The sequence below is a fragment of the Triturus cristatus genome, chromosome 6 (genome assembly GCF_964204655.1).
Source record: "Triturus cristatus chromosome 6, aTriCri1.1, whole genome shotgun sequence".
Taxonomy (NCBI): domain Eukaryota; kingdom Metazoa; phylum Chordata; class Amphibia; order Caudata; family Salamandridae; genus Triturus; species Triturus cristatus.
In genome coordinates, this window is record NC_140589.1 from 1,735,838,761 (window position 1) to 1,735,852,540 (window position 13,780).

At 40.9% G+C, this 13,780-nt stretch overlaps 1 protein-coding gene across 2 annotated transcripts in view; it reads left to right on the forward strand.

The window, feature by feature from the left end:
- The window catches only part of BROX (BRO1 domain and CAAX motif containing), a 190,059-nt gene that overhangs the window by 87,567 nt on the left and 88,712 nt on the right, over positions 1-13,780 (forward strand). For both annotated transcript variants that reach the window (XM_085612972.1, XM_085612973.1), the window contains 3 exons: positions 2,845-2,951; positions 4,996-5,092; positions 8,398-8,493. In XM_085612972.1, the coding sequence (XP_085469098.1) occupies positions 2,845-2,951; positions 4,996-5,092; positions 8,398-8,493 (300 nt within the window). The remainder of the gene's footprint in view (positions 1-2,844; positions 2,952-4,995; positions 5,093-8,397; positions 8,494-13,780) is intronic.

Genomic DNA, 13,780 nt, shown 5'->3' on the forward strand with positions numbered 1-13,780 from the left:
TATGATGGTGCTATGAGTGAGTTTTCCTTTACAGATCTGTGTTAATTAATTGTTTCACTTGCTTGCAACACATGGTATAAGGCACATCTCATTCACTCTTGCCACGGTAGTCTCATCACTTCTGGATGTGTTAAACTGTTTGCTAATGCCACACGGTGAAAGGCATCACTGCTTGTCTACTCCTCATTAATTTTTTCATTCAACCTATTTCTACCCTCCTCCATCTTGCAAGTTGTTTTATCTTTATGACGCTCTACACACTGTTTACTGTTCCAATAATGTTGCTATATTCTTTGTTCTGCATTTCCTGCTGTGTCAAGTTGCAATTAGAGTGTTAGTTATACAGTGAGAAAACTGACTGCAGCCTTTTCTCAATGAGCCTGGTTAACCCTCTTTGTAATGGCGAAAGGGGTTAAGGTTGTTTGAAAAAGTATATACTTGTCACTAACTGCTAATCTTTTGACTCTAGTATTAAAAGAGTAATAATCAGACATTTGCTGGGTATGGAAGTCTACAAAGATTTTGAAGATCTTCCACCTCGGCCAACTCTGGGGGGAGTTGTAGCTAAAGATTATAATGGTTTTACAGAGGCTATTGGTCAGCAGAAAGCATCTTTTACAGAAGAAGGTCGCATAAGATTAAATCATTATGCTCAGAATCAAGCGGTCAACAAATCTATAGATTCGTAGGGCGTGCATAAAGGTGGCTGGATGCAAAATGTAACTTCAATATCGATAAGACGTTTATATTTGTGAACAGATCATCATTAGGTGCTCCAATAAAAAGATTCAGGAGCAACACTTGAGGTGATACCATCCTACGTTATTGAAAACGATTGGCTCTAACTTTGCCTACAAAATGTTATATTTACATGAAGTATTCTCAAAACTTTGAAATTTTCTTTAATTGCCACAACAGCAGTAGTAATTACTATGTAGTGGAGAAGGGTTGTATACTATCATCTACATTGCAAAATGAATATTCATGAAACCTGAATTTTCAATTCCATTTGCCCACTTTATGATGTTATATGATCTTGAACAAATTACTTCGTCCCCTCATACCTAGGTTTCCTTATCTGCCAAAAGCATGAATATCTGGGATCTACAGGGGTCTCCAACATTTTCTGTCAGAAGAGCTACTTAAATTCAATTAAAAGCACCCCAGGCTACCGATATTATCAGTGCTGTAATAGGGAGCACACCGGACGAGATTACATTAGTGGTCATCATGGACAAGACTACTAGTAATGATCTCCTCAGTACATCAGGCAGGTTTGCCAATAGTAATGTATAAAAAAGTCTTTAGCAATGTCGAATCCCTCAACATGAGTATTTCATAGTAGTGATAGCTGCAATGACCCTGGCACCAAGTTTGTGATCTAGCAATTAGCCTGCCCAACACCACATGATTTATCACTCAAATTTCAGCTTTATATATGCATTGAAAATTGAGTAATTATTCTCAAAACATCAGCTGATGAGTTTTGAAAATACACTTATTTTCATATCAAATACACATTCTCAATTTTGTTATACATATATTAATTACATCAAGTAAAAGTGTCCAATTTAGTAGGGTGGGCTGCTCACAGGTAGGTGGAGGGACACTAGTAGCTCATGAGCTAGTCTTTGGAGAAGCCTGACCTGAAAGAGGTAAACTACTTCTATGAAGTGCTATACAGAGCGGTGAACATTTATCTTTGTTTGGAAATACTGAAAAGGATAAATGCATTCTAGGCTCGCTCTTCTCTGTAGGAGTTCCCTTGCTTATTTTTCTGTACAGCTCTCATCCTGCAATTTTGACATGCCTTGGTTACAGCTACATTATTCATGTGGAAAATTTCACAGCTCTCTCTGCAGTAATATTATATAATTCACAACTACCATTAGCTATCCTAACAATTAACCATTTCTTAGTATTCCGCTGCTCTAACAATACACCCTAGGACCATTTCCAAATGAAAGGACACCTTTTCCATGGATAGTGCTCTGACCCTATTGAATTCTGCTCTATTTGTAGTTTGACAGTGGTATGATGTCTAATGTGGCAGGCCAGTATTTCTTCGGCTTTATATTCTAGTGGTGCAAACAAGACAACAGAAGGTTTTGTTTGACTCTAATTAATTCTGTGTGACTTGCTTCTACTGAAGAGTACTTACTGAAAGGGGGTGTTTTTAATTCGGCATGTTTCAAACCCCCTAAGACTATTACTTCTTTTTTGAAAACTGTGAGCACATGATTATTCATGAGAAGATATTTGAAGTTACCAAAATTAACAGATTGATCAGAATCCTGAAATTTCTTTCAGGGGATCTTCGTGATAAAAATATGCAAAAAAGGGGACATAGATTCATGAAAAAGTGTTTAAGAAACTCTGAAAATGACCAATGTATTTTAAGTCGCATAGATCAATATGGAGAAACAATTATAACTTCCATCAGAGTAAGCAAAATAACTGACAAAAGCCACAAAACCTTATACTGAATACAGCCTTTCTCTCTAACCTAATCCTAATCTAGACCACAATCCTAACCCCCAGGACTAGCCACAACCAATACCCTAACTCTAACCAAAGTCCTCTGAAAATGCCTCTGACTGTAACCCTACAAAACGTAGAGAAAATGAAATAAATGTTTGGTTAGCTTTCTTCATTATTACAATACAAATGTGTTTTTATTTTTCTTAATATATTTTTGTTACTCTTGTTTGCTTTATTTCTTTATTTTTGCATAATTCTGCTTTTATGCTGTAACAACAGTGACAATAATAATAAAGAGATTTTCCTTGACATATTCATCTTCCCTTTGCCGAATTTCTTACAGACCTGCTTTGACTTTTTTAGTGACTTGAGAATTACACGAGCACGGTTGCTTGAATTGTTCACAGACAGCAGTTGTAATGCAGAAACAATGAAAAATGCATCAGATTCTTACTTCTCACTATTGCAAGGTAAGAGGGTTATCAACTAACTTTAAATGTGCAAATAATAATTTAGATTGTATCTATGGCGCTCATTTCACTAAGGGTTATCCTTTTTATGCATTTTTTATTCAGATGGTTTTGTGTGTATTTTAAAGTCACATTAGATCTACACATATAAGCACTTTCTTGAGTTTGCAAAGTTAGAACAGGAAGGCCTTCTCTGCACATGCTCCCACTCCTTCTCCTGTATCACTACTTAAGATTCAAGGAGAAGTACAGAACTAGCCATTGTCAGGAATTTATCTAGTGGATTTCGCAGAAAAGGATCGTACAAGTCTTGGCAGGAGGACCCAGACCGTGCAGGCCAGGAGACAGTTCACATCACATGTCTCATACAGTGACATGTAACAGAGATTTCACTGTTAGGGTGGCATGTTAGCAGGGTTTAGGCAAGGTTTGCTTAATAATTTTTAATGGCTCTCTATTGTTTAATGTGTTCTGTAGTCAACGTGAGCAAGCGTACATCTGTTGTAAATATAAGATATGTACAGTGGTGCAGTGAGCCATATACATCAAAAAATATAAACTTAATACAGCATCATTTTGTCAACAATTCCCTAAAAAGGTTTGCTTATTTATGTTCTTGTTTGTGCTGTCTAACATCTGCTAGAGTTCCTGGTGCTCCTCAGAGTCCTAGAGTTCCACACCTGTACCGTGGTCGGTGTAAAACGTCTGACAGCAAAGTATGCCATGGGGTTGGGTCAGCAAAGTTAAATGCTGACTTGGCTGTTTGGGTACGTCCCTTACCTGATGATCGTTTATTAGTTTGTAGTTGGAATCCAAAATATCTGCTGAGCTTCTGGCCTCTTTGACATACAGAAGAAGCACCTGTTTGCCTCCCGGTTTTTCACTCATCCCAATTTCCCCTCATTCTTTCTGATTGATGTAGGTGTCCAACCCTTCCTCAGAGTGACTGGGAGGATTGGATCTCTGCACCACTTCTCTCAAGCTTGACTGCTATTTCCTCAGTGAGATTCTTTGGATATTAGGTCGTTTTGCATGACCTAAAAATAATTAAGGACCCTGGAAAAATCCTGTATGTATGTCGGGACTTGCAACTGAGCATGGCGGTCCTTTTATCATTAGTCCATGATCGATATCTAAAATGTGACTGAAGTATAGCTTTTTAGAGGAAATAAATTAGGAATACATTCATCCCAATTCTTTTTGCTTGAAGTTTGTGTAGATATAGTTTTGTTGACTACTTTGGTTAAACAGACTCTTATTCAGACTACAAAGGGCCTCCTTATACAGCAGACTCATTGAAATGTAAGCCTCCCAGTTTATATTGTTTTTCAGTAAACTGATGGAAAGTTTTTCCTAACTTTCCCCAACTCTGCTCTTTGATGTATGCACAAATCAAAATACAATTCTTCTCAACTTTCCTAGCTGTGAAAATGGAGGAGATGTTGTGTGATTTGCTGTATATGTCTTTGTGTCAGGAGAAAAGAACAACTTTGTTTAAAAATTGTATTGGCTTTCTGAAAGTTTTAATGTGGAAGTGCCTTTCTGCACTAGTTTGTTCTGCAAGCATCACAAATTAACTTGTTGCTCCTGGAATTATTTAGGAAGGCACAGACAGCTGTTATTGTTACTCTTTAAATTGGGTTATAATCCAGGCAATAAAGAAAGCCCTGGGGGCTGTATACAATGCACATTCTCTTCGAATTGGGATAGAAGTCGGGTCTTATTTAGAAGAAATCATTGGGCCCAGTAGAGGCAAGTCCTGTTTTAGTTTAGTGCCTCTTCTTCTTGTAGGTTTATGTTTACCCTGAGTGAGTTGATAGTTGGGAATGGACAAATTATGTTGTCACGTTTAATACGCCCTTTATCATTACTTTCTCAGGAGTTTCTATTTGCTGGATGTATTTTATCTTTTTTTCTGTGTGCTAAATAATTTACTAGGAGTAGGTTAATCAAATTCAAAACAAAATGACATCAGGTTAGAGTTGAGCCCAGCGTTACTCTGTGCTAGTTTACTGTGCCTACATTTGCCTTCTCTATTTTCTAGGCTTCATTGTTGCGTTGGACGGTGGTACTCAAGACAACAAACTACGATTTATTCAAAATTTCAAATGGACTGACACTTTGCAGGGAAATGTTGCAAGGTAGGTGGCTCTGTAGGCAAAATCACCAAGTTAGATTGGTTTGGGGCACCAGTGTGCCAACTGCTCACAAAGTAAACATGTATGTGTTACTAGCCACAGACTTGAATCGAAATTGTTCATCTAGTTTTATTACGGGTGAAATGTGAAATTATTTTTTAAGAATCACATGGTAACATTTCATCATAGCTTTATGCCGGAAGGGGTTTGTATTTTTAATTAGTGTTCTGTTTTTTTCATCATTGCAGACTTTGATGTATTACCTGTTCTACTTTCAACTTGTGTTTCATCTCTCTTATTATTGTATACCGATATGCAGAGTGTATTATGCTAGTATTTTACATTGTTGACGATGGGAAGGCAGCATGATTCATGATTGGCCAAGCCTCAAGTGGGTCTAGACGCCATGCCCTCCATCAACAATAGTGATTAATAGCACATTGCACCAAGTCGACCTGCATGTGCGGTTTATGCCATGCTGATTTTTCATGTACACTAGTTATAAACAATGGTATTTATCTATAGTGAGAGCACATGGTTACGTTTGTTCATTGAGACCAAATTTCAGTAGCCAGACTTTGTGAGGTTGGCCCCCTATTTTTTGTATGAAAAAGTCATTCTAGCCTTCTTAAAGGAATTGATTCTCATAACATATACGGATGGAAAAAGGTCATTTTAAAGCTGTGTTTACATTCATAAAGAAGTGCGCTCAAAGCATGTTATGAATGTTACACCCAATTGCCTTAAAAACACAGAGGCTGACTGAACTCTTGGCTGGAGAGATTCTAATCCTAATTCCTGTTCTAGTAGTGCCATTATATTTTTCTTTCAAAAGCCAGGTAAGGCATTTCAAGTGATCATTCTGTAGAATGGCATGCCAGCTTATGGGTTTTTCGAAAGAAGACCTTAGTTGCCTTCTCAACATCCTACTGAGGATGGCTTTGGTCAAGCGAGTCACAGGTGTTTTGAGCTGACTAGAAAGGTATAGATGTATTGGTGCCTCCAGTGGTGTTTGTAAAGGGTCCGCTGCCTCCATGTGAGATGCAGGAAAAATTGCTTTCATTAACAAATATTAGGTTTAATTAAATAAGAGGCTTTCTGGGGCCAAAGTCATCCTCAGACACTTGAAAGGGGCAGTATCTGGCAAATTATACCTGTGGAACAAAAGATTACAGCCTTGAGAGAATCAAAGAGAGAGCATGCACAGAACAAAACACTGTTTTTATTATTTCACCTGTGGGATGGCAAAAGATAGTACACCAATGCAATAAACTATGCAGACATAGCAGTCACATTCTTCCTTTCTTGATTTCAGGTGTCTCTGTTAGAAAATAGGGAACCATTTGCACCAGAGGCCTCCTAATAACTTTCTTTACTATTAACAAGATCAGCCAGTCCCAGCACATGGCTTTTGGAGGCTTGGAACCCCAAAGGTTTCTCCTTTCAAAAAATATTTTGTGTGATCAGGAGCATGAAATCTCACTTCAGGGTATGGAGATGCTCCCCTGTGCTTGAAGAATCCCTGGAGCTTATTAGACCAATTGACTAAAGAGGCCAAAGAGGAGCCAGTAGACAGTCTGTTTTTTGTCCACCAGTTCCAGCAGTTCCCAGACCCTCCTTGAAGCTAGGAGCCTTCCTAAAGCTATGCCCACCCCCCCTGAACTTGTATTTCCTGTTCATGAATGTGCTCTAATCTCTGGATTGAGCATAGTTGCTTCTTCACCTGAGTAATCGGATGCCTGCCCCTGTCAGCCATCTCTCGCCTCAGGCAAAGGAATCCAGAGTCACTGGTGGCGCCACCAATAAATACTGTCCTACATTGCTGAGCTATTATTTATAATGACAGTCCAGTATTTATTGGGACATGCAGTCCTAAGAAGCCACAGGTAAAATTGTCCCCTAGTGGGCTTTACTGTGCCTAATAATGGGCCACCCTTTCAGATCTACTGCAGGCAATATTTCACTTGCTTTGTGCTTCATATCTTTAGTAATGACTGCAGGTCTTCTACATGGAGATAACATTTTGATTGTCCTGCTTCTGGCTGAATAAAGCAGTCGAGGTGCTTAGCGTAGGTCTCCGCAGATACTTGTAATAACATGGATGTCTGTAAATTTCGTTTTTGTGCAGAAGGTACAGTTCAGATATATTGCGTCAAACCTTAATATATGTTTGTCTCAAGTTCTCCAACTGGTATTTTACACAACCAGGAGAAAAGGTAATTTGATGGCTGTATTGCCAGATGGTTTCTGTCATTATTTTCAGCCAGTTAGACACTTTTCTAGCAGCTTGACTGTGTACCGAGCCAGACTGGCATCTCTCCGTTGCTTGCTTATACTCTGAATAGAGAGATGTACCTTCTTAGCAGTTGCTGATTGTGCAGAAGAACTGTAATGCTTCTTGTTGGGTGCACCCTTACTGTGTCCCTAGTGTCCACTAGAACAGCCACTCAATCATCTGGTAGTCTCCTTCCAAGCCCCAAATCACCAAAAAACACTTGCTTAGGTGCTTCTTTTATCCGCAAAGAGGCATGAATCCACAAATCGCACAGTCACTTATTTCCTAAAACAACTGTGTGAACTCTGTGCAAAAACCATATCAATACCACGTGTACCAAAAATATAAAAATCTTTTCTAATTTAAAAAAAATATCTTATGACGTCAATAAAGAAATAAGACATAAACAAACATTACACATCACAAAACATATTACACATAACATCAGAAGAATGCAAAAAAAAAAGACATTCATTATTCATCAAAAACATATACATCTACCTCGTTATGTCACATTTCAGTTATGAACTAATTTGTCATATACACTTCAGTGCAGGCAGCTTGTGGATAAAAAAAAAAGGACATATTTTCATAATTGCACAGTGACATAACTTGGTAGATGTGTTTTATTTCTCCCATTGTGACCTATATACAGAAACAATTTAGTTTGTGTATGCTTAATTGGATTTATAAATGCATTCTGGCTTTTATTCAGAGACTGTTTCATTAACTGGTAGTACATGTCAATGCAGCAATCACGTCTATATATTCTTACACCAAGGAGAACTAGCAACCCCCTAACTTATGAGCTCAAGGTAGCCTAGCCCCGATTGGTGCATCAGGCTACATTAATGGATATGGCACTACACTTTCCCCATCCACTCCCATTCTGTTTTCTCTCCAACACTTACCCACTTCCCTTCTCTCTGTCTTCCACACTCTCATGCTCTCCCTCTCCTACCCCCTCATTCTTATCTGTTCTTCCCATAACTTCCCTTTTGTTGTATTGATTGTATTTGTTTTTGCTTTATAGTGCCCAGCAAGATGCTGTTTTTGAACTACTTTCAATGGCATTTAATGTTGCTTTATGGTACACAAAGTTTGCTTCACGATTGGCTGGAAAAGAAGAGTGAGTATTCTCCTTTTGAGATTTGCGTTTGTGTGTGTTTTTGTCTGCATTTAAGATAATGTTTGATGACATGATTCTGGATTTGACCAGCTTTTTCACATTCTACCGACTGTGCTAAAGCCTCCATTGCATGTCTAAATATGTTAACAACACATGTATTGTTCTCCTATTTTCAGTTTCCGTCAATCAAACGGGAAATGTGCAGCAGCGCTTTGTGTGTGGTACTGCAGAGTATCAGACCTGCTCACAATGTGACCAGATTTAAATATATTACAGCCTAGTGGACAAGACAAAAAGAGACAAACTGCCCCGGAGCAGGAGGCCTATTTGTAAACTGAAATAGAGGATTCCAAAAGAAAAGCGGATCCTCTGTAACCACCCTAGCCCTCTCAGCACCATACCTCATCCCTTTTGATGTCTGATGTTGTGGGTTCTAAACACAACCTCAACACCTTCCTTGACTATGTGAGTTTGGCTACTCTGGCACCATTGTGCTACTTCATGGAAGCCCCATAGGCCTTCTAAAAGAACCACCATATCAGTGGATAAAATGAGCAAAACAAATATTCCCATCTTGCACAGATCAGTTTGGCCACTACAGATTGTATCATGAGATGAGAATTTATACCATAGACGATCAGACATTCTCACCAAAAATGTCGGTCATTACTAAAAATAGAGGCACATGTCCAAATTAAAGTATGCACATGAAAGCCCTTTGTTCTGCTCAAGGTAACAAACAAGACCCGTTTCGGGTCCCACTGTTAGTCATGGTCTGCTATTTGGTAGGCTGATATCAAAGTAGTTAAGCAGGCACCTTGCTTGCCACATTGTATCCATAATAAAAGTGACATTCACTGATTCTAGTCTGGCATCACAGGAATAGTAGAGAACCTCTGCTTCTCTCCAAGTGGAAATTACCAGTTAATCTTTTTTTCCACTTGAAAGTGCCAGTAGCAAAATGCGAATTTCAGCTACCTCATCCTCAATTCTCAAGACAGTGACATTTGTTAAAATCGGTATACTATGGTATTTAAAAGACTGTAAATGCTCCAAAATTAACTTTAAGTCTGTGGGAAAGCCATGAATGCCGTGGAGGGAAAGCAATGCACTCAAAAGAAAGGTTCAGTGGTAATACCCTAACACCTTTGGTGCACACATTCAGGGTGCATTTGTATGAAGTGGTCTGCTTTGCTGCTTATTCACAAGTGTGCAACTTCCTGTTATTTGTTCTCAGAAGTAAAGGGGAAAGGTCCTACTCATTTGGTCTCCGTCCAGACAGGACATGCATTTAAATCACCATTGTATATCAACATGATAATGCAAGTGTGCCCTGCGGTGTCGGCCTGGAAAGAGCACATGGATTGGTGTATGTTCCGTGAAAGGGTGGTGTATGTGGCGAGGGGTAAGCCTGGGGCGTGGGTGAAAATCTGGGGCCCCTGGAACGCCTACCGTGGGGGCATTTGTGAGCCACCACAGCTGCCGGCTGCCTCGCCTGCTCCGTCTCCCTAGCTGGACCCTCTTGCTCGGCCGCGGGCACGCGGCCCCCCAGTCCTTGATCTCCTCCCATCCCCCTCTTCAGATCTTTCCTGCCAGTCGGGATCCCCCACTATGGAGCAAGTGTTGTCATCTTGAATCTCGGGTTGCCTTGCGGTTGTGGTTTTTTGTTGATGTTGTTAGTCCTTAAAATGAAACCGTACTCTGTGGCAGGACGCCGTGAGGCCTGCACCGTTGATTACTCCTGTGTTTCTACTGTACACCGCTGAGAGACCTTTACTGTCTGTATGTACTATATTTGTGATGCTTTAGCGGCCGGCCGTGCGGTTGTAGGCCCATACCTGTAACCTTTTTATGGATGCAATAAACGGTTTCAAAAAAAAAAAAAAAAAAAAAAGATAATGCAAGTGTGTCCAGTGGATGCACCTTGCCTTTCATTAGGTAATTTTTATTTTCTCTTTTTCCAGTTCACATTTTATTCTTGCAGTCCTTTAAGGTCAAGTAATTAATTATTTTTTAAATCTTTTAAAAATATCTTTACCATTTATTCTTCATGAAGAAGACCCAGCATTAAGCCCTTAGAGGGTTGAAATGTGTTGACAACCATGCAGTATCACGTTTGTGATTTGCTTTAAAAATCTTTTCAAGAATTCTAAATGACGAATGGACCCTAGTTGGTACCATATTTTGTGTTTTTCGATCATTAGAGACCGATGACTAGACAACTACTCCTATTTAGTGGTGTGTTACTACATGTGCAGCTCTTAATATATAAAGGTAGAGCTCAATCATTGGCAGGTGATTCATTAGTTGACCTATGATAGCAGTTATTTATTTGCATAATGCAGGCAGGTTTTGTTGACCCTTAATGACTGTGTAGGACTACAATGGGAGTATATAGAAGCATTAAATAATAGGCTTGTACCCTCCACTATGTTACGTTATATGGTATTTATAACGTGCACAGCTACTCAATAGAGTGTCCCGGCGCGAGCCCAAGAGTTACACAGAAAAGAGGAGGCAAAGGGACAACTCAGTGGAAAAGGAAGGTTTTCAGTTTCTTCCTGAAATGGATAGCGTTCCAAAGGCTGCGCAAGTCAGCAGGGAGGGATTTCCAGGTCATAGCTGCCAAATAGGCCAAGGAACTGCCACCCTTTCTTTTCAAACGGAATCTAGGAATAGTGGCCAAACACAGGTTGAAAGAGCGCAGAAGCCTACTGGGAGTATAGAATGAAAAACGTTTCCTAAGATAGTAGGGGCCATACTCATAAAGTGCAGCATGAGCTGTTACCTGAGCCTTGAAGGTAGTTTGCGCAAATATTGCTTAACACTGGTACATTTGGGGAGGTCGAAAAGCAGACGTGCAGCAGCATTTTGGACCACTTGAAGTCTATCCATAAGATAGCCAGGGAGGCCCACATATGAGACATTCACATAGTCAATGCGGGAAGTGACAAGAGCTCGGATGACCGTTTCTTTTTCTGCAAGGGACAACAGGGTTGCAATTATTTGAGCAGTTTCACGATATCGAAACAGGTGCCCGTCAGTTTGTTGATTTGGTTGCGAAAACTGAGTTTCTCATCAAACCAGATCCCGAGATTCTTAACTGGGAGACAAGAGGGAGAAGGCAGAGGAGACTCATCCGGCCAGAAAGAGTGCCAAAACAGAGGGGGAACTCACCAAAGAACAGGATCTTGGTTTTCTCCTTGTTACGTTTTAACTGAGTGGACGTAAGCCAGTTGAACACTGCAGCCAAACATGTTTTGACATGGGCAGTTAATGTATCATGTTTTTTCCAGGTAAACAGGAGCTGGGTGTCGTCACTAGCCACTGGGACACTTGTAAATCATTCATCCCAGCCAAAGGACGGTATAGAGAGCCCAATAGTAGTATCAGTGAAATAATCTCACAGGGAAATTATCATCTGTCAAAGCAACCAAAATGTGCTCCTTGGCCGTCAAGTATCTTAACGTATTGTTTTGTAACCCATAGCAGTGTTTCAGGAGCAGACCTTCTGCATTCTAAACCCTACTGCAACTAGCTCAATGCTCAGCAGGTTCAAAACATTCTTGTACTCTTTAGAGACAAAACCAACCTAGTGTGCATTAGCATGCCGATGTAAGAGTTGTATACTTAATGTAAGAGATTTAAATTAATAATCAATCATGCTATTTCTAACTCTGAAGATAGTCTCAGTAACCTACTTCATAGCCCTCATATAATGTTTAAACTGACTACACACTGTGGATCTCCAGAATGGTTATATCATATTTACTATCTGAGTGGGCAATGGAAAATTCTATGTTCCGTTCTTGGCCAAAATATAGGGCCAGATATACTAACTTTCTGATTGCAAAAAAAAAAAAAAAGCAGCTGAGATTTGTGAGCAATCCTTTTGCCCCCAGATTTTTCAAACTGACCTATGTGGTGCTGGTAGCTGGTGGTCACAGAGCCCAGAGCTGAATCAGGCGTTCGAAGGGAGTCAGGCTCTGGCCCCCAACAGACTACGATGGCTAAAGTGGTGTTGGCACGTAAAGTGTAGTACAAATATTACAGGTTTCCCTGTTCACCCATCTGTATGATCTCAGTCATTGACTCCCTGGGCATGGGTTGTTACAAAGGTAACCAGTTCGATAGCGGGCGGGACTTCTGTATCTTTTCAGAGTCCGAGGTAGCTGATTCATCTCCGTAGTTGTGGCAGCCTTTCCGGGAACTTTTCCTGTGCCTGATGACTCCATGCACAGGAGCCACCTCCCCCTGGGGCCCACGGGCTGGATGGTCCTGCCACAGTGGCAGCTGGTTTTGGCATAACGGGCACTATTCAGTCAGCCATTTCCAGTCCTTATCAGGGCTGTCCAAAAAATTTGATTTGCCTTCGAGGATGACTCTCATGTGTGCCGGGAAGAGGACCATATAGTGTAACCAATAGATTTCAGCTTTTGTTTCACTTGATCGTATGATTTGCTTTGGGCCTGGACCTGCTTTTGTGTAATCCGGGAACACCATCAGCCTGCCAAACTGGTTCTTAAGTTGGCTCAGCCGCGCCTCTTGCAGAATCGTATCTCTGTCCTGATAATTTAGAATCTTGTCAGTTAGAAAGTGGGGTGGTAGAGGATTCTGGGCCAGAGACTGGTGAGCCCGTTCAATTATGAAACAAGTCGATAGCTGGCTTGGGGCAATCCAGAATGCAGTCCATTGTTCTAAGAATACCTCGGGTGATGATCCCTCCACCCGACAAAACAGAGGTTGCTCCTGCGGTTACGGTTTTTGTCGCATTCACCTCTGGCAATAAGGATCTTAGAAGTCAATCGGAATACCTCGGTTTTGAGGTCACTCATCGTGTCATCCAGTTCGGAGATGCTCCCCTCAGCCTCGGAGACCCTGGCCATAGTATTGTGGAAGTGTTGATGTAAGAGGGCTACATCCACTCTCACCTCCCCAATCTTGGGGAGGTGAGAGTGGATGTATGAGTGAGTCTTGGATTGTATGAAGGATGGATGTAGCATCCCCACACCTGTGGCTGGGCTGCCTGAGGAGCTCTTCCCTGGCTCCCCTTATTTCTGCCTGTAGGGGCAGTGAACTTGTCAATTCTGTATTGTGCAGGGGCACCAGAGATCTTTCGTGCCCCCATAATGAGGACGGTAAGTCCACCACAATCGGCAGCTCTCTAGTAGCCCCTCCACGTGCAAGTTCCATGGCTTCCTACCCGCCTGCCCTGTGGCGGCACAGGCTGCCGGAGCCCACCAGGAGAGGGTCCTGTGCCAACTGCCCCCGATCCTCACTGCCCTCC